General features: G+C 44.3%; 1 protein-coding gene across 2 annotated transcripts; it reads right to left on the reverse strand.

Moving 5' to 3' along the window:
* Positions 1 to 588: 588 nt before the first annotated feature.
* On the reverse strand, positions 589 to 19,572 carry brd2b (bromodomain containing 2b). 2 transcript variants are annotated; one of them, XM_037534138.1, is made up of 12 exons: positions 19,455 to 19,572; positions 13,789 to 14,086; positions 13,309 to 13,446; positions 12,894 to 13,041; positions 11,981 to 12,153; positions 10,526 to 10,993; positions 9,715 to 9,843; positions 9,174 to 9,470; positions 7,730 to 7,983; positions 4,613 to 4,932; positions 4,030 to 4,158; positions 589 to 3,155 (listed from the first exon to the last, which is right to left on the reverse strand). In XM_037534138.1, the coding sequence occupies exons 1-12, from the start codon at positions 19,484 to 19,486 to the stop codon at positions 3,019 to 3,021; spliced, it is 2,523 nt and encodes an 840-aa protein (XP_037390035.1). In that variant the 5' UTR covers positions 19,487 to 19,572; the 3' UTR covers positions 589 to 3,018. The 2 variants fall into 2 exon arrangements, with proteins under 2 accessions (XP_037390035.1, XP_037390033.1); XM_037534136.1 differs by lacking the exon at positions 19,455 to 19,572 and having other exon boundaries at positions 10,526 to 10,990.
* Positions 19,573 to 20,748: the final 1,176 nt, after the last annotated feature.

A 20,748-nucleotide genomic window follows, 5' to 3' on the forward strand; every position in this document is an offset into this window, starting at 1 on the left:
TTCCAGCGTGGTACCGTGATCGGACGCCACCTGTGCAGCAAGTCCAGTCGTGAAATTTCCTCCCTACTAAATATTCCACAGTCCACTGTCAGTGGGATTATAACAAAGTGGAAGCGATTGGGAACGACAGCAGCTCAGCCACGAAGTGGTCGGCCACGTAAAATGAGCGGGGTCAGCGGATGCTGAGGGGCATAGAGCGCAGAGGTCACCGACTTTCTGCAGAGTCAATCACTACAGACCTCCAGACTTCATGTGGCCTTCAGATCAGCTCAAGAACAGCGTAGAGAGCTTCATGGAATGGGTTTCCATGGCCGAGCAGCTGCATGCTGGAATCCACTGAGCTCCTGAGAGCGACCCATTCTTTCACTAATGTCTGTAGAAGCAGTCTGCAGGCCGAGGGGCTCGGCTTTACACACCTGTGGCCACGGAAGTGACTGGAACACCTGAATTCGCTGATTTGAATGGATGAGCGAATACTTTTGGAAATATAGTGTTCTTTGAGTGTGTCTGTATATTTTTGTTGTGTAGATTGGAAAATAAACAATGCTGAAAGCAACAAACAGCATGAAAAAAAACCCACCATATCTGTGAAGTTGGTATACGTGTATTTGCACCCAAGTAAAACCAAACAATTCGAAGGGTATAATATAAATATAGCAGTAACGGAATGTTGCATCTGTGCAGCTTACATGGGTCACGAGAAACCGTCGATATGCTTTACACTGGGGGCAAAAAAGAGACATTTCTTACAAATGAAGCAGAAGAAAGAAAAAGTAGAATCACGTTCGGCTGACATTATATACAGTGAATAGATAATAAAAGATCACGCTGTTGCTCTTAATGCACTAGCTGTTTTTTCCCCCTCCCCAAAAGCACCAAACCAACTTAAAAAAGCCCACCTGACAATGTTAGAGTAGTACATCGTGTCATTTCCCTTTCGGAAATACTCAAGTTTTGAATTCACCCCTTAAAGCAGTACCTCACCCAAAGACTATTGCTAATATTGAACGACAGATAGCACAGACACAGTGAGCATTACACAACTGAGGTCATTCCAGCCTGCACTGATAATGTGGGCCTCGTTAGAAATTATGGATGGACGCACCTCATTTGTCTGCTGCGTAAGGGAAGGAAATTAACGGAGGAATGTAATGAACTTTGGCTCGAGGCCGATCTTTTGAAAGGTCCAAAACTTGGGAGGACACATTCATATTTAATGATGTAAAAACAATCAAACAAATGAACTCCAACACATAAAAAAAAGAACAAAAAGAAGTTACGGGATCTACTTTTATTAACAGACTACTGGTCACTGCAATAGCTGCAGCACACTAACTGGACCGCCGAAATCTGGCTATTTTAAACCATCCAAGGTTTACAACAGCCATTTCTCCCTTTGGTTGGCCTCTACACACGGAAAGCAATTCAAGAAGCCCCAACTCTGACGGAGCAAAGTGGGCAGACCAGCAGAAGGCCGTGAGCTTTCCTCCCGCATTCAGATATTCGGTGATATCTCTCGTTTACTGATACGTACTCTCTTTGTACAGCCTCCGAACCGCTCACCTCAAGAAGCACCCAGTCCTAAAAGGAATAAAAGGAATTCTCCAGCGTTTTTCAGCCTAATCTGTATACGAAGTCTGTAGTGTACCAGAAATTTTAAACGTCCCTGTATTTCGAAAATACCTACTGACTCGAAACAGGCTTATAATAGAAGCGAGTGGGCAGAAATTTGTAAACAAACGTTTATGCAAAATGTGTATTTGAGCTATAAACCTTTAGAACTCGCTCCTGTTTCCAGGTGGTTTATTATCAGAATAAAGCTCCTCGCCTGATCACTGCAGATACCACGAAACCTTAAGGAAAGCGAAAGTAACTGGAACTACTTTCCGCTGTGTTGTTCCAATGTTCAAAAATGGATAAAACGTCAGAAAAGCAGCTTCTCTCTTATGTCCGTCTCATCCTACCACTTAAACAGATAGATAATGTAAGATTTAGTGTTAGTCATGCATTTAAAAGGTTTATTAATGGAAATCAGCAACTACCCAAAACCTTCTAAGGCTTGGCAATATGATGATATTTGTCGTTATCGTGATGAATTACGTAAGCTTTTCTGAGGACACTGTGGATACCACCAGCACCTAAACGCTTTCCACCTGCATTTTTGATTAGAGCGCATAATTAGTCCGGTTTAACTAGATGTAGCGCAGCGCAGTACGTGAAATGTTCAAAAACGCCCGGATTCATAGTTTTTGATAGTATTTTAAATGTAGCCCTACTTTGCCCCAACGTAGGAGTTTAAAATAAACCAATGAACCGATGAAGATAACGACTTCTCGCGATGCTTCAAGCCCGTTCCGTGATATATTTTCGCCGCATCGCTCAGCTCTGCCTTATATGTGAAAAGCGGTTTTTCTGTTCTTTTACAGTGCAGGGATCTACACGTGGTAGGAGATATAACATAGATTAGATTTAAAAACTCTGGAAAACTCCTTTAAAAGGACATTACAAATCATCACTGCTTTGCTGGCTTCAGGAGGCAAGCACCAAACGCTGGGGTTCAGAGGGACCAGGATTTCAAACAAAGCACTAAATCCACACAGAATGCAAACAAAAACAACTCATATTACCAACTAAAGACAGCAGCGCAGCTTCTATGTCCATGTCATCCCATTTAAAGTCTCCCACTATGGGCGTTTTTTTATAAAAGTCTTCTTTATAAAAGAAAAAATTAATCCAATACATTATGTACAAGTTTGTTGTCGTTTTTCTTTTTCTTTTTTACAAACGAATCACAAAAACACATTGTTGTCGGGGATCTGCAGCCGTTACATCACTGTGTCTACTGTGGAAAAACTTAATGAAGTGGAATGTCTCTTCCCTCCTCTTTTTCCCCTTTTTCTATCCCTCCATCTCTGGACCACCCTACAAAAGGCCCACTGTGCCAGAATTTTCCACAGTTCAGTCTGTAGGGCCTGGAGCTCCCGTAAGGCCGAGTTCGCTCTCTTTCTGAGTGACTGATCACCTTGAGTCAGAGTCACTGGTGTCTGAGGAGGAGGAGGACGAAGAGGAGGACGAGGAGGATGAGTCAGAGCTGGAGCTGCTGGCGCTGAGTCGAGCAGGCACTGCATGCTGCTCCACACCGCTGGCTTTCTCCACTGAGAGGGACAGAGAGAGAGACAGAGAGCGAGAGCGAGAGCGAGAGCGAGAGAGAGAGAGAGAGAGAGGGACAGAGGGACAGACAGACAGACAGACAGACAGACAGACAGAGAGAGAGAGAGAGAGAGAGAGAGAGAGAGAGAGAGAGAGAGAGAGAGAGAGAGAGAGAGAGACAGAGGGACAGAGAGAGAGAGAGAGAGAGAGAGAGAGAGAGAGAGAGAGAGAGAGAGAGAGAGAGAGAGAGACAGACAGAGGGACAGACAGACAGACAGACAGACAGAGAGAGAGAGAGAGAGAGAGAGAGAGAGAGAGAGAGAGAGAGAGAGAGAGAGAGAGAGAGAGAGGGAAAGACACACATTTTAACCTCAGCAAATACATCAGATTGACTGGTCAAATCTCAGCACATTCAAAACTGGGTCTGATGATGAAAGTGGTGTAAAAACAAACTGTGAAGCAATAATGTGTGGGTGGTAATTTAAATACAATCATTTTTAAATGGTGCGATCAATTATAATCGATTATAATAACATCCGATGACGTATATGACCCTTTTTTGGCCAAAATTTAAATTGCGTTTTTTAAATTCCATATTATTGTATATATTCCACTACTGGTTTTATCTTGTCCACATTTTGCAAGCTGAACATCCACACAAGGGCACTGTTACTACTTATCTGGAGCTTTGCATCATTAACACTGTGTCCTTGTTCATTCCCCCCCCCCAAAACCACTCCTAAGTGCTCCTCAGTAACTCCAGACTTTTGCTCTGTTCCCATGTGCTGGAGATCCACAATGCTCATTATCCCTGAAGCCAAAGTAATCTAGTGCCGGTATCGGGCACCTCTGGACACAGAGAATGGGTGCATTTCTCACCTTTGGGTTTCTGGGGCTTCTTGACCGAGTTAAGTTGGCCACTAACATCCTGAAGCCTCCTTTCTAGCTCCCTTCTCTTCTCTAAAGCCAGCTCTTCACGAGACTTCCCACCACCAGCCTTCTTCGCCACTATACACACAAAAAGAGTAAAAACTTTTATTATATAAGCATAAATCGAAAGCTGACTCAAATAACTCTGAGCTAATGAAGACAACGTCACTCTGAACAACCATTTCGGTGTAAATAAATAAATTCATGACAAGATATCAGATATCTTGATATATTTACAGGCTTTAACATGAGTCTATAAATTAAATTCTCTTCTACCGCCTCCACTCATTCTAACCTAAATCCAGGAGCTATTCCTGCTTCCACAAAGACCTACAACATACTGAAGATAATCTGAATTAATAATCACTCTCTTTTTAAACATTTATCAATTAATATCTAACTTCAATATAGAGCGCCCAGTGATTTTTTTACAACTAATAAAAAAAATAAATTAAAAACACAATAAAAAGGAGGAAAGAACTCCCAATGTAGTGATTTAAAGAGCTGAGAGGGTTGCGTTTCGCAGGCTCACCATAGGGTTTCCTCGGCTTTTTGCGCAGGCAGGTCATGACGTATCGCTCCAACTCGCGCAGCGTGGATGGTTTCAGCGTTTCGAAGTCGATCTCGATCTCCTCAGGGTTTGTATCACGCAGTGACGGCTCACGGGACTGAATGATGTGAACAACGCGACCCAGCTTTTCACCTGGGAGCTTGTTGATGTCCAGGCTGAGCTGCCGTTTGGCATCATAGCTCATGGGCAGAACATCCTCTTCCTCCTCCGAGTCGTAATGAGACACGGTGGCCGTGGCTGGAGAAAAACGAGGCACAGCAGCAGAGGATTTCTTGGTGGTCCTAGGAGATGGAGAGAAGAAAATAGTAGATTGGCAAAAGCAAACAAGGCCAAAGAACACGCCGTGTGTCTATTCGCTACCGTACGTTGTGTCGCGTGTTTCTATTGCTTTCCTCTGCTTGCATGTTTACGTCTGTTATCCTAGCACCTTTTGTACTTTCCGCCGTTTTATTTCTATGTTCCAACGTGTTCTTTGTGACTGATTTTATTGCCTGAAACTTGGGAAAGGCACTACATAAATAAAAGCTATTATTATAAATTAAAGCTACTATTATTACTTGGTGCAGGCTGCACCTACGCTGTAATTACGCTCACAGGCACTAATACTTTGACAACGTTTCTGCAAAATGACAAAACCTGAGCTGGTATGGACTTTCAAAAGGTTTCCATAGGAACATCAAGTAGCACTGTGACAAACGCAGCTCAGTTAGTATGATTAAATTATTTCACTATAATTAAACTAAGTCTGGCCACCGCTGCTATTTTAAATATAAATGTGCAGGCGGCAAGAAGAGCAACTGTCTTGGTAATAGCAGTGCGGCTGTGACAGGACCACAAAAGCACATCCATTAAGCTGCCAAATATAGTGTGCCATATTAATAGAGTTCGGGATTGGGCTGCTGTGATTTGACGTCAGTCATGTCAAGGCTGTAAACAGTGCACCGTTGTATACGGAAGCCAAAGAAAAACAAGAAAAAATTTTTTTTTGAAAAAAGCAGACGCTGCTCGAAAGACTGTTTTTAACCTTGGTCTAGACTGAGGAGACTCTCAGACAACGTCCACAGCACCTTCGTCCAATACCCACATCAAGGGGGTATTTCACAAAGCAAGATTTCCCAGTTAGCCAGAGAACTTAAGCCCAAATATGAGGATTATGCAATGGCAATACCCCTCAGCTCCTTTCCTATTTGGCAGGTTCAACACTGGGTTATTGGGCTAAACTCAGAAATACTGCTTTTGAAACACTCCCCTGGTCTTAAAGTTTAAAGATGTGGTTTACGGCACAGGGAAGATGAAATATAAACAAAAATGTATAAGTGTTGAGCAACTTCTGCTTCTTTTGGTGAATAACAGCTAATCTGGAAATTTTATAGAGGTGCTTATTGTTTACAGCACGTCACACTGTGTTGTGAACCATGTCCACACATGTGCATGAGTTAAGACTATTAGGATTAAGTGACCCATATTAGCACACACACACACACACACACACACACACACACACACACACACACACACACACACACACACACACACACACACGGGGGCAGTGAGCACACTTGCCCGGAGCGGTGGGCAGCCCTATCCGCAGCGCCTGGGGAGCAGTTGGGGGTTAGGTGTCTTGCTCAAGGACACTTCAGTCATGGACCGTCAGCCGAGGGGATCGAACCGGCTACCTTCCGGTCACAGGGCCGGTTCCCTGACCTCCAGCCCACGACTGCCCCATGACTTAATGAAGACCTGGATGCTGGGCTTTATGAACAAACCTACAGATTTCTGTTTACTGCCTTAGTTTTTCTTAGTAATGTTACCCTTGCAGCTCCAGCGCTAAAATATGAGGAAAATTACGGACACCAAGCACACCAGGATCGTTCAGATCAATTAACGCCTCAAAAAACGACTCTAACTAAACATGCTTTATTATATGGTTATAGCAACAGCCATAGCTCACAAAACAACACCCATCAAGTTAATACGTGGGCCTGCTTACCATTAACGCTCGCCAAGTTATAGCTAAAGCACTCCTGCTAGAGGAGAGTGATATGGCAAAAGTATAATAGTGCATTCTCGTGAAACGTGTCCTAATATTTATTTTTTCAGACATCCGATCAGATGAAACAGAGGGGAAAAAAAAAACAAAAAAACAAACAGCAGCGCTACATTTATAATAAACTATCAGAAACAGAAGACAATGATTTTTATTAATTACCGTGCTGTGCTGTTACACTCGACTATTCCTTTAGAATCTCCCTGTAAATTTGATACACTTTTTCTAGGTGTGCTGGGTTTCGATGTGGCAAGATCGGAGAAATATTTGTGGGATATTCTATTAATTGCAAGTAAAAAAAAAAATTATAAGGAAGCGGCCGTCTCCTGACCACCCTACACAGTGACTGGATGAACCTGGTCAATAAAATATATCTAATGGAAAAAGTCACTTTTCCTATTAGACTGCAGGTGATAAAATTAGTAAAATTCTGGTTAAAATGGGTTAAATATATAAAGGCTGTAAGACCAGAGTTTGCAGAGATATAATGTGAGTACAGCCCCCACCTCTTTCTTACCTGACCCCTTTATTTTTTACCCCAAGGCACCTTCTCAGGTTTTACTGAATGTAGTTATTTAATTTTATAGATTGTCAAAAAGAAGGAAAACAATATATATATATATATATATATATATATATATATATATATATATATATATATATATATATATTTTTTTTTTTTTTTTTAATGAATTTATTTATTTTTATTTTTTTTAAGAGTAAAAAGACGGAGAGGTATAGATCACAAGGTGTATGAAAGGATATATACATGGAAACGTATGTGCCGGAAAAAAAAGAATTCAATACTCAGTGTCAGCGCGCGCGCACACACACACACACACACACACACACACACACACACACACACACACACACACACACACACTCCCTCAGGGTCAGTGTCAACAACTATGGGCAATATGTTCAGAAAAGCATATCGTCTCCTATAATGATTTATCTTATACTGCCCAGCCATAACAAGCTCACTGTAAAAGAAGTAAACAGCCGAAACACAAACATGTTCCTCTTACTTGTTGCTCTTGCTGTTCTTCTTGGTGGGGCATCTTTTGCTCTGAGTGGACGAGGGCGCCGCCCTGCTGGACTTGCTTTTGGCAGGTTTGGTTGGTTTCTCCCTCTCTCTCTCATTGCTTGGCGCACTCCGGCTGCCCCTGCGCTTCTCCTGCTTTTTCTTCTTCTTCTTATCCTTCTTCTTCTCTCGCTTCCTCTTGGGCTTGACGATGGGAGCAGACGACAGCGCTGCCAACTGCTCATGCACCGCCCTTAACTGCGACAGAAAGATGGCATACATTTCAACACCTGATGCGCAGATGGTTCAACCAGCTAACGCAGCACTTTTACCATAAGGAGCTGTGGTCAATTACACAAAACATCTTGAGTTTATCTTAAATAAGCTGCAGACTGGCCACTCTAATATGGTGCCATGGAGAACATGAGCTGCTAAAAATCACATTTTAATTATAGCAAGAAATGACACACTTAAATCATTTGAAATGTACACTGACCGGTTCAGTTGCTTGGTAACACAAATAGCTAATCAGCCAATCACACGGCTGCAACTCAGGGCATTTAGGCGTGTAGAGGTGGTCAAGACGACCTGCTGAAGTGCAGACCGAGCATCAGAACGGGGAAGAAAGGGGATTTAAGGGGCTTTGAACGTGGCGTGGTTGTTGGTGCCAGACGGGCAGGTCTGAGTATTTCAGAAACTGCTGATCTGCTGGGATTTTCACACACAACCATCTCTAGGGTTTACAGAGAACGGTCCGAAAAAGAGGAAATATCCAGTGAGCGGTCAGATGTGTGGACGAAAATGCCTTGTTGATGTGAGAGGTCAGAGGAGAATGGGCAGACTGGTTCCAGATGATAGAAAGGCAGCAGGAACTCAAATACCCAACCAGAATCTCTGAGGAACGTTTCCAACACCTTGTTGAAAGTCTGTCCAACCTTTTACTAGCAAGGGGTACCTAATAAAGTGGCCAGCGAGTGTATGTACACACATATTTTATATATATTGACATCCACTTTAAGTAGCCTCACTTTTCAGTTGTGTGTGTGTTTTTAAACCAGCTCCATTTACCATAAGTGCACTATGTATTTCTATGTATCGATGGCAGTCCATCACTTTCTCTGTATACTTCGCTCTTCAAGGGTCAGTACCACCACCGCAGACCCTATTTGGGTGGTGGGTCATTCTCAGCACTGCAGTGAGACTGATGTGGTGGTGGTGTGTGTTGCGCTGGTCTGAGTGGATCAAACACAGCAGTGCTGCTGGAGTTTAAAAACACATCAGTGTCACTGCTAGACTGAGAATGGCCTTCTTGCTCCAATAACAAAGACGGGTTCTGTGCTATGAAATCAAAACGAATTGCTGCACCACTTCATTTCCTCCAATCTCCGAGTACTTTCACCTATATTGGATACGCCATACAGGAGCACTTGTCTGAGCATGAGCCTTACCTGAGTGCACACCTGGTCCTGCAGCTGGGCCAGGCGCTGGGCTCTCTCCTCTTCACTGTCCGAGCTCGGGCTGCTCTCGCTGTTTGCCTCACTCTCGCTGGTTGGTTCGCTCTCTGATGAAGAGGAAGGTGACGATGACGAGGAGGAGGAGGAGGAAGACGAGGAAGAAGATGAGGAGGAGGAGTGGTGCATTCCCATAATGCCCATGTTATGGCCTAAAGATGCAGGAACCAAATCTTCTTCATCGTCTTCCAGAACTTCGTCTGGCATCTTGGCGAAACGGAACTCGAACACGTCCTGAAAGGGAGTTTATATATTTTTATATATATTTTCTCAGCTCTAACACAAACTTCTTTCATAAGCCTTTCCTGAAATCACCTGCTGAATAAATGCATTATTACAGGAATCAAAAAATGATGAGTCAGCTATAAATACGTAACTACATACACGCAATATCATAACATAACTGCACTTACAGCTATACACCAGATGAGGGCACATGAAACAACGCTACCTGTTTACAGCCATGTGCCTGGGTTACCTGTAGTTTGCGTGCCATGGCAACCACATCATGCTCCGGGGGGTTGTACTTGTAGCAGTTGGAGAACATGAGTCGGACATCAGCGCTGAACTCCTGTGCGTCCCTGTATTCCCGCTCATCCATCTTCCTCTGAGACGGAGCAAGGAGAAAAGTGCACTATTTACACATGAGAAGACTTCCATGGCGAGGTAGGGGGGAGGGGGGGGGGGGGGGGGCGGGGGGGGGGGGTGTTACTACCGGACGTCTGTAATACTTCTGGCTGATTTAAGTTAACGAACTAGACAACACTGCTCACATAAATTCAAACTTTTCTGTCATTTTTAACCTTTTAAATGCTGGAAGTTGTACACTGGAGGAGAAACAACAGTCTTGCTGTGCAGTAAAGTAAATGCTAGGGAAAAACTCCATTTCCACAGGATACGCTGGAATATCTACACATTACGACGGCAAAGGACTGATCTGAAACCACGATATCTCCATGGTTCCCTTAATAGTAGGCAAGCCTCGGGTCATGTTTGGTGAAGCCTTTCTGTTGGAAAAGCTGCTGCACCACTTTTAACAGCTTAAACAAGACAACCTGTTTAAGATGTACCTCACACTGCTAGAGAAGACTCTAAGCCCAGACAGCTTACCAGAGCTGATACAAGACAGCATTACAGGCCAAACGAAAACATGAGACAATTATTTTGGGCGTACTGAGAAGCAGAAGACACTTTGTTTTTGGATGTTTAAATCGCCTGACTGTTAATCGCTGTCCATAGAAACTACTGATGACCCCACGTGCACATCAAGACGAGCGGCGTGGACTGACCTTGATGGTGCTGAGGTCCATGGGGTGTTTGATGATGTGGTGGTAGTCATGCAGGCCAAGCACTGATGCGTCCACAGGTTTGTAAAAGGGCCAGGCGTAGCCGGCATGTTTCTTGGACAGCAGCTCTTTGAGGATGCCGCTGCAGTAACGCAGTTGCCGGCTCAGCTTTCCTCGCCGTGATGGCTGGCTGGGACGCACCGAATCCGGCAGGTCCTTACGTGGGGGTTTGATGGGCCGGCGGTTCAGGGCTCGGCCCATAACGGGCTGCAGGTGAACGGGCTCGTTCGTCCCTACCCCACGCACCAGGCTGGGCACGCAGTCCAGGGGCATGGGCGAGAGGGATATGGGCAGACCTACGGCTGCACCCCCACGGCCTTTACCCATGCCCCCGACACGCCCAACAGACGCCATAGGAAAACCCATGGTGGTGGGGGTGGTGGTGTCCGCTTTGCGCTTCACCCCTTTCTTCTGTGAGGCATGAGAGGAGAGTCATGTTAATGAAACCACTTTGGAAAATAAGCTGGCAATTTGAAATTAAACATGTTCACATATTAATAAAACCTTCTCAAATTCCACATTTTATCGATTTTCCAAGTTAAAATAAGCGGACATCCTCCACAGGGAACAAACTTAAAAAGAGCATTTTTTCATGCAAAGTTTAGTGCACAGCTTCTACTTACTTGCCAAGCTTAACATATTTGAAAATGAGCACAAAATATAAAACCAGTATTTTAAAAAAAAGTATTGGTGCACTAAAATGTGCAGAAGTGTGTTCTCTGTAGAGGATGTATTAACTTATTTAGCAAAACATGTAGTCTGACCAGGGGCATCCAAACCTTCACAGACTGGGCACCCACCCCTTCAGCCAATCAGAAACGTGCTCATTTATTATTGTAGAATAATAAAGAAATAAAAAAGGGAGAACTGAAGAGGTCGCAGCACGTAACAGTAGACCTGCCTTAAAGTTTCTGCACTTTAATTTAATTTTCCATTTATTAGAAATCCACAGACAAAGGAATACTTTACTGCTATTGGACCGAAATGTCTCCCATATCCAAAACGGTAACTTTACCGAAGAAAGAAAAATATTATTTAAAAAAAAAAACCTTTGCAATGGAAGTTACTGTATAAAGATTTTCTTCCAAGCAATTTTGGACCATTTCTGTGAAATGTTAATGATACCTGGAGTTTTCAAATTATTCTTAAAAAGTAAAACAACAAAAACAGAGACAAACATTATTGTGCAACCCTGATGATCTGTATTATAACATTACACAAGGGCTTGATGATGGCATAAGATCCATTTCATGATAAAACCATGCACGTTAACACCCAGCCCTATTTTACATCACATCCTGGCATTTCATCGCTGAGAAATGACCAAACCCTTTTCTACACCGTGATAAGAGTGTGTTCAAATATATCCGCAGAATATGGTTCAACTCCACACAGTACCTTAGCAGTGGGCTGTGTGGGAGGCAAAGTCATGAGGGTCGGAGGCGGCGCGGGTTTGCTGAGCATCATATGGGGAGACCCAGAAAAGCTGGAGTCTGGAGTGTCTGGAGAGGACGGCGAGTAGGCGGACTGGGAGATAGCTTGGACTTGCTGGGCTACAGTGACACTTCCTCCTGGAAAAGAGAGAGAGAGAAGAAATCTTTGACATTAGCAGCAGAGTGTACTTATTTAAAAGAGAGGAGCCGACACTACTGCCCAGTCGCAGACATGTCGAAAGCTGTCATTACACATTTGCTGGTGCCCCTGGCCCAGATTTTTCGGTTTTTTTCTGCTATTTTAACAAAGCATTAGACCAATTTAACCCCCCCCACATGTTCACCCACCCACATGAACGTTACCACCACTACTGCAACAGCTTAAAATACACAGATTCCTTATTTTACCAAAAAAGGGGGGAAAGGTATGGCTAAAAAAGGGAGGGGAGGGGGTAACGGAGCCGAGAAGGATGTGATGTCTGTCGATTGTGTTAGTTTCCACCAACTTCAGGCACAAACTTCATTTTTTTTACAGACAGTAACTATTTTAGAAAACATTACTCACAACCACAACCGCAGCTTTTAACATGAGCGCTGTTAAAGCCATGCTGTGAAAAACCAGAACCCCTAAAAATCCCCTCAACATTATTTACTAGTGTGACTGGAACTGTAGGACTAAAAAAAACACTGCTGGCCTCAAAAAGCAACAATTGACTGTTTTATTACTGCAAAATGCTTTGGATTTTTGTCCAACAGGGACCCACCAAAATTCTGGTGACATGTTCTGAAAAAATGCTTGATAATCAGACGTGACAGGATTAGGTTTTAAGATGCTGGAGTACTTCTTGAAGAACTACCTCTTGCCCCTAATAACTCACCTCGGCCTCTCCGGCTTTTCCCGGCCTTAACTCCTCTACTTCTCGGGGCTGGAGGCGGTAACTCAATCTCCTGCGGGGGCATCTGTGCAACCTTCTGCAGGAAAACTTTCTCCAGAGATTGGGCCATGAGCACTATGTCATCGGTAGGCTGAAATATAAACAGCATTGTTTCAGTTCCTCACGCTCACCAACCCAAAACACGAACGTAAATCCAATCAGCTCTAGGCATCCAAAAAAAAAGATGCCATTAACCTACAGACAGACAAATGCTCCTTAAATAATAATTCATGCATACTGTAAACAACATGGACCGCTTGCATCAGTGTAATGAATAAATCACTAGAGAGTGTTTCCATAGCAACCCCCATGGTTTCTGGTGCAGCAGACCTTGAGTGTTGGGGTTAAGTGCTCTCACCTTGTTGTAGATGTAGCAGTTGGTGAACATAGTGTTAAAATCCTGAATGCACTCGCTGGCATTGCGGTAGTAGTTGTTCTCCAGTCGTTTCTTGATGGTGCCCATATCCATGGGCTGTTTGATGATCTTATGGTAGTCCTACGAAACAAAGTCTAATTTTAACCGACTCATAGGCGCTGACGATGCTCCCGCGGTGAATATAACCTCATATAAGCCCATCGGTCTAAATAAATACATAAACACTTTACAAAAGAAAGCAGGGCCAGCAGCTCAGCAGGATCTGTGGAGAACTTAAAAAGAACTGTAAACCATAGTCGGAGGTCCAGTCCTAAGGGACCCCCAGCCAGTCGATTTTTTTTCCATTCTGTTCCACCTCCAAAGACCTCAGCCAGGCAATCGAATGCTGTAACTGCACTGGCTGAGGGTCCCCAAAGACTGGAAACCCCATAGCTACTAGCAAAAACAGCCCTGCTCACTCACTGGCAGGTTGAGTCGGACCGCGTCCACAGGCTCATGGAAGGGCCAGGCGAAGTGATGGCGCCAGAGGGCCTTCACCACGACCTTCTGGAGGTAACGGAGCTGGTTGGTCACTCTGCCCTGCCGGCTGGGGTCCTTGACAGGGGGCTGCTGTGGAAGTGCCGGTCCCGGTGCAGGGGCGTGTGGCAGAGCCGGACCCTCGAAACCCTCGAAGAGAAGCGAAGGCTTGCGGATGCGCTTTCCCGAACTGGGCATGCTGGTCTCCATCCCACCCACCAAAGACAGCCCCACTCCCAGAGACCTGATGAGGGAAGAGAAGATCCTCAGATCAACACACAGAAACTGAGGAGAAAAGCTTGCAGTACGTGTCAAACGTCAAAAGACCACTTGCAGTCAGGAGGTGTTTTCATCTGCTTCAGCCATAAAAAAATTCTGAGCCTTGAGGAACTGACATTGTGCACCATCATGCTGGAAGTAGCTATCAGTAGATGGTAAATTGTGTCCATAAAGGGCTGCATGTGGTCAGCAACAATAGCCAACAGGCTGTGGCCTTTAAACGTCGACGGATTTGTATCATCACGCCCAAAGTGTGCCGGGAAAACATTTCCCACACCATTACACCACCTCCACCAGCCTGGACTGTTGGCACAAGGCTGGTTGTCCATGCATTCATGCCGTTGGCACCAAAGTCTTCAACTGTTCAGTTGTGGTGAGCCTGTGCCCACTGCGTCTGCAGCTTTCTGTTCTTGGCAAACTTGTGAAACTTGACAAGATCTTCTGCTGTTCCGCCTCATGGTTTTACTTGATGTGCACTCTGAGATGCTTTTCTTCTCACCACAATTGAAGAAAGAGGTTGTCAGTCCAAACCAGTCTGGCCATTCTCTGTTGACTTCTCTGGCCAACAATGCGTTTCCATCAGTAGAACTCAAACTTACCGGAAGTTGTTTCTTTATTGCACCATTTTGAGTAATGGTGCAACGGCGAGAATGTTGTGTCTCAGAAACCCAGACGTCAGCAGATAGAGAAATACGCTGAACACACCATCTAAGGTCAACAATTATGTCACAGTCAGATCTGTGACCTGACCTGATCGATTAGACAGAATATCCATGTTTACATGCAACCCAATAATCTGACTAACATCTCAATTGGAACAGTCTCGTCAGATTGAGGCCATTCGGAATACAACTTCTATCTGATTTGAGGTGGGTAATCCTCAAAACAATCAGTGAAGTAGAAGGTTAATATCCGTGTAAACACCTGTATCCGATTACATTCCCTATCGGAAAGTTTCAGTCCGTTCTGCTTGTGCGTCGCGTCACAGTGAGAGTTCATACCGTTCGACACGGCGGAGCAGAAACTGGTCTGCAGAGGAGACGAAGTTCATGCTCTGATCTTTAAAAGACGGCGGTGGGACGGACGTCCAGCTTATGCGTCTCAGAGCACGACGTCTTCCTCTCGGCCTTCTTTAATAAGGACGTGTGAAGGACGTTTTCCTGAGTCTGACGTCATTTTAAAGCAGTTAAAAACACAATCACTGCTCACTGCTGCTCATCTCACTCTGACTGGACCTCAAGTGATGCTCACTGTCAAGGTAACATCTACTCCAAGCGCTACTCCATGCATGCGCGTCATCTCGCATCGGATTACTTATAGTGTGCATGTAAAGAAAGATTTACCATCAGATTGTTGAATAGAGTGAGAATAAACACCTCAGTTGGATTGGCAACAATCTGCATGTAAACACAGTCAAAGGTGGTTTAGGAAACTACTGTCTACAGAACATTCTTTACAGAAACGTCAATTTTTCTTTGGACAAGTAATGAACTACAAAACATTCATTCCTGCATTGATACAACTTCCATTAGAATTCTATTTGCAGAATCAGTACTGAATTTCTAAAAATAAATGTTCAAATGGTCTTTTTAAAAACAATTCAGTGCACGTGTATTTGATGAGGCTCTGGCAGCATTGCGGACTTTACCGCCCTGCTTAAAGGAAAAAAATCCACGAGAAACACTGAAGTTAACAGCCTTCAAACTCAGAAGCCCGCTTAGAAAACTAGAGCTAAAAATTAAGACTTCCAAAACGAAAAATTAAGTCCTCTGTTGCCGTAAACACAGGCTAGGAGAACTGATCTAGGACCACTCTGGTGACGGGACGTACGACCGTGTTTAATAGAACTCTAATGACAAACGCCGAGTAACAAGTAAACTGTAGAAAACCTTGTTAAGTACTTAACGTTAATTACTTGCTTGTTAATTCTCTCGTTACTTCTCTTCTTTTCGGTCCTTTGCTGCCGTAACACTGAGAATTTCCCCGTCGTGGGAATAAAAGGACCATCTTATCTTGTCTAAAGCAGCCACCAAACTGCAGCCAATGGTAAGACATATGAATGGAAAACTCAAGAAGGTTCTTTCCCTAAAAAAAAAAACAAAAAAAACACAGACAGGGAAGCTGATCATACATATTTTACACATATGGCCCCAGGACAGCAGACTGCAGAATGAGGCAGTGAGTGTCAGTACAAGAACTCTTCTCTCCCCAAATGCTTTGCAATCAGATTACAGTTCGCAGGTTTGATCAAATATTTAAAACTGACAGTAACCGGATTTGGGTAGAAATTAAGCCTGTCTATTTGTCAGATAAATAAATTTTTAAAAAATCAGCCAAGATTTAAAAAAAAGCCTCAAAGCCTGAGAAGTTCTAACCAGTACAGACACTGTGGTCTTAAAATAAGGTTAAATATTGTAATTAAGATTGAAAACACAGCCAAACAAAATCTAGACACGAGAGATCATCAAAAAAAATGAATTAAAATTAAAATTTCAGACAGCATATTAATACCGAGGCTTATGCCAGGTGAAGATGACGGATTAGACGCTGGAGGGGAGAAAAAAATATCGATGAACATAATTCATCCTGTAACAAATCTGTCCTGAAATCGCACTCGCTCACCCCGCGTGAGGCGCGAGCGGCTCTTCCTGCAGTTTTAGAGTAGTTTGAGCGCGATAGCCTACTTACAGACGCTCGTCTGAACCGAAGAGCTTCGATTAAAATTAATTTCAATGCGTAGCAGTTTTCTAGCTTTTTTATTTAAAAATAACAGTCTGGTGTAGCAAATAAACAGGTTTCAAATTCTGCCGTTCAGTTCTCCGTCCATACAGCCCATACTACAGCCAATCGGAGAGGAATCCTCTACAATCATCAGACTCAAAGGCACAGTAACAAAAACAGCCTATTTATTTGTGAGAGATAAAGAGAGGTCATCTATAAATATAATATGATTGTTTTGGCTCATAAAGAACACACAAACGATTGGGACTACACGAAAAGCAAGAAAAAAGTAGGATATATTATTGGAACAAAGCCATGTATCTTGATATCATTTAAAAATGCCAGTTTTTTTACATTGTGTGTAAATTTCATGATGAATGGCCCAAAAGAAACGTCCCAAAATTACCTGGAAAAACATCTGGTTCCATTGACCTACATTAAAAGTAATGCAGGTTTTTTCCTTCTCTTGTAAAGTCATCATTTTGGAGATACGAGGTTTTGTTCCGACAGCAGCTATTATGTTATTTTTATATGTGTGTGAGTTTTAGGCGTCTAAGCGAATGTGTAAACATTTGACCTCAGCAGTGAGTTTATCACAATATACATTAGAATAAAGTCGTATTCATAATTCAAATAAACAGAAAAACTATAAACAGTAACAAGAATTTCTCGGGTCCATATTTTTCCTGGACACCTTCACAGCCGCCACAGAGACTCGTTAATATCATCAATTACATCATGAGCTCAATTTACTGAGCACTGATTGGTCAAACCAGGAGCTGCTTTATAACTACATATAATACTGGACTTCCTCGAGGAGACGCTTGGAGATGGGTCAACACACACACCAACATCCAGAACATCACTGTTTATTATATATTATTAATTAATATTCTATAAATTTTGTTTATTGAAATATTAACACTTTTCTCAGCAAATAAACACAAACTACAGAAATAAACAGATTTTTGAAAATGAGTTTTGGGTGCCTCAGACTTTCGCACAGTATTGTGTACACACACACACACACACACACACACACACTCAGTATGTGCCCATACCCAAGCTTTCAATAACAGTATTTGAAAAGAAAGCGCCCTAATGCCATCAATAATTTAGAAAGCCAAAATCTGACTGAATAACTTGGCGAAGCTGACCTCAGTGAGGTCCATTACCTTTTGCAAGGGAAATAACCTGAGGTGGCCTCATCAGCAAGTCTAACACATACCCTCTACGTAAATCGGCTTCAGCCGATGACCACAGCTGGAGCTGCCCCACCTAGCCACTGTGCGTCAGCCTGCCACTCATATTGCTGGAAGAAACAGTTTCCCATGATGTACCTCCTTACAAACGAAGCCACGCACTGCGCCCAGCTCCCAGATTCAAAGCGTATATACATGCAAGGTAAACAGAGGAGACGAAAAGATCAAACGTCGCCATGACAACATCCCCACTTCCACCGCTGTCTTACCACGCTACACACGTGGGGGGCTTTGTAATAACAAACGAAAGGATGTACTCTTAAACTGGGCAATATTTACTATCTTGACAGATTACACTGCAATACGTCACGTAATGCTTGTCTGAGCATTGTCAGCTCTTAAAAATCACTTCCCAACTGCATGTTTGATTAAAAAGTCTTGTTCAAAAGATTTAATGCAGGACATTGTGTGAAATACTGAACGAGTACTTGGATTTTTTAAAACTTATAAATATGTGGCAGTACTTTGACTGGGAAAAAAATAAACACCGACGCACCGTCTCGTATAAAAACCGTCCTGAAAGTATCGTGATATTACGGTTTTGCCATACCGCCCAAGCTGAAGATAATAAAGCAGCATTAAATGCAGCCCTGTAACGCAGATATGTGGGTAGCTGGCCAGCCTGGTCTACGGTGGCTTTTAGAGAGGCTTAGGACGCTATTACCCGCCAAAAGAAATGACTGTTTACCACACTGCAGCCTGCATCCGCGGATTACACCCACAACACAGAGCTGCAGAAAAACAACACCGCAGCAGCCAGATCACCGATTCACTGCCGAGTCCCAAACGCTCCCCCCATGGAAATTACCCTCACCATTCTCTTCATAAGACGCCCCTGACGCCTACCCTCCCCGACGGCTCTCTTCACGAGGTTTCCTTCACGTTACAATCAGGATGAAGCCTGTCTGTTGTCGTGAGCAGACCCTGAAGCTGGCTTCTCATCGAATTCCCCGTTCCACCTTAAACGGCGCAGCGGTTAACGCTACGTTCTGGCGCCTGTGCGGGCGCCAAATTGTAACTGCTGCGCTATTTAAGGTGGAACGGAAAATTCGAATAACAACGAAATCTCGAAGACAACGAGCAACGCAAAAACACACAATTCTAAGGAAAAACTCCAGCCAACACGCAAAGAAATGCCACCCTTAAACTAACCCGCAACATTTTAACGCCCAACAGCGTTTTATCTCCGAGTGTGTACCGTTGGTGCAGTGGACTCGGACCGGCTGGCGAAGCGAGCTAGGTTAGCTAACGATGCTAAACCTACGTCTAATAAAAACAAGCCGCGTCCTGAGGGCTTTACCAGCAGCACTGTTTGCCGCTTATGTCAGAAACAGCGCGATTATTCGTTACCTGTCCACAGACGGTTTGCCCGCCGCCTCCATAAGGCCGGGGCCGGTCTTTAATCCGCGCTGCGGTTTGCAGGTTTTGTCTGTTTTCACTCCGTCGCTCCGCTACGGCAAATGGCGCCTTTCGCTTTCCGCCCTCCACATTTTAAATAGCGGCGCAGCTTCGGCCAATCAGAGCGCAGCCCCGCCTACCACCCTCGCTTTTCATTGGCTAAAATCGCTGCCCGTCAAGGTGCGAACGCCCCCACTGTATACGATTACAGAAGCCACATTTTAAATAGCGGCGCAGCTTCGGCCAATCAGAACGCAGACCCGCCTACCATTCTCGCTTCTCATTGGCTAAAATCGCTGCCCGTCAAGTTGCGAACGCCCTCACTGTGTACGATTACAGAAGCCACATTTTAAACAGCGGCACAGCTTCGGCCAATCAGATCGCAGCCCCGCCTACCACCCTCGCTTCTCATTGGCTAAAATCGCTGCCCGTCAAGTTGCGAACGCCCCCACTGTGTACGATTACAGAAGCCATATTTTAAACAGCTGCACGGCTTCGGCCAATCAGATCGCAGCCCCGCCTACCACCCTCGCTTCTCATTGGCTAAAATGGCTGCCCGTCAAGAACGCCCCCACTGTGTACGACTACAGAAGCCACATTTTAATAGCGGCACCGCTTCGGCCAATCAGAGCGCAGCCCCGCCTACCACCTCCGCTTCTCATTGGCTAAAATCGCTGCCCGTCAAGGTGCGAACACCCCCACCGTGTACGACTATTGAAGCTGGGTCTCAGCTCAGTGCTGCGGTCTAGTGCTCGTGTTTGATATCGTGAGGACGTTTGCTGCTCTGTGAATGGCTTTAAACTCTCTTTACTGGACCTGTCTTACGTTTCCACTCACTGACCACATTTTGAGCTCCACCTAGCGCATAGAGGTCCACTATACAGCTAAGACAGACTGACTGTAGCATATGCAGTGAGTCGCCCTCTGGCTCATTGCGTCATTTGACCACAGGGCTGCTGCCACACTATATCATTACTCTCTGGGTGGTGGACCATTCAACCCAGCAGTGATCCTGGCATGGCAGTGTGGGTGGTGCTTGTATGGGCCTGTCCCTTAACAGCAGCCTAAGCCCTGTGGCCCTGCTCCAAGTCCACACTTCGGTGATGTGTGGACATGGAGGGTAAGTGGGGGCTACAGATGGTTCTTCAAGGGTTCTTTAGTAAAGGCAACCACTGGGTCGGTTCTATATAGCACGTAATACTTAGAGCTTAAATGGTTCTTCAGATTGATGGAGAAGGAGTTGTGT

This window comes from Pygocentrus nattereri, chromosome 24 (genome assembly GCF_015220715.1).
Source record: "Pygocentrus nattereri isolate fPygNat1 chromosome 24, fPygNat1.pri, whole genome shotgun sequence".
NCBI classification, from domain to species: Eukaryota; Metazoa; Chordata; class Actinopteri; order Characiformes; family Serrasalmidae; genus Pygocentrus; species Pygocentrus nattereri.

Bases quoted from the DNA above. Each gene is read 5' to 3' on its own strand.
- brd2b (XM_037534138.1), bottom strand. From the start codon at position 19,486: ATGGAGGCGGCGGGCAAACCGTCTGTGGACAG. The intron at 14,087-19,454 runs GTAACGAATAAT...TTCCCTCATCAG, and splicing joins GGCAAACCGTCTGTGGACAG to GTCTCTGGGAGTGGGGCTGT. The intron at 7,984-9,173 runs GTAAGGCTCATG...TTTCTGTCGCAG, and splicing joins AGGACCAGGTGTGCACTCAG to TTAAGGGCGGTGCATGAGCA.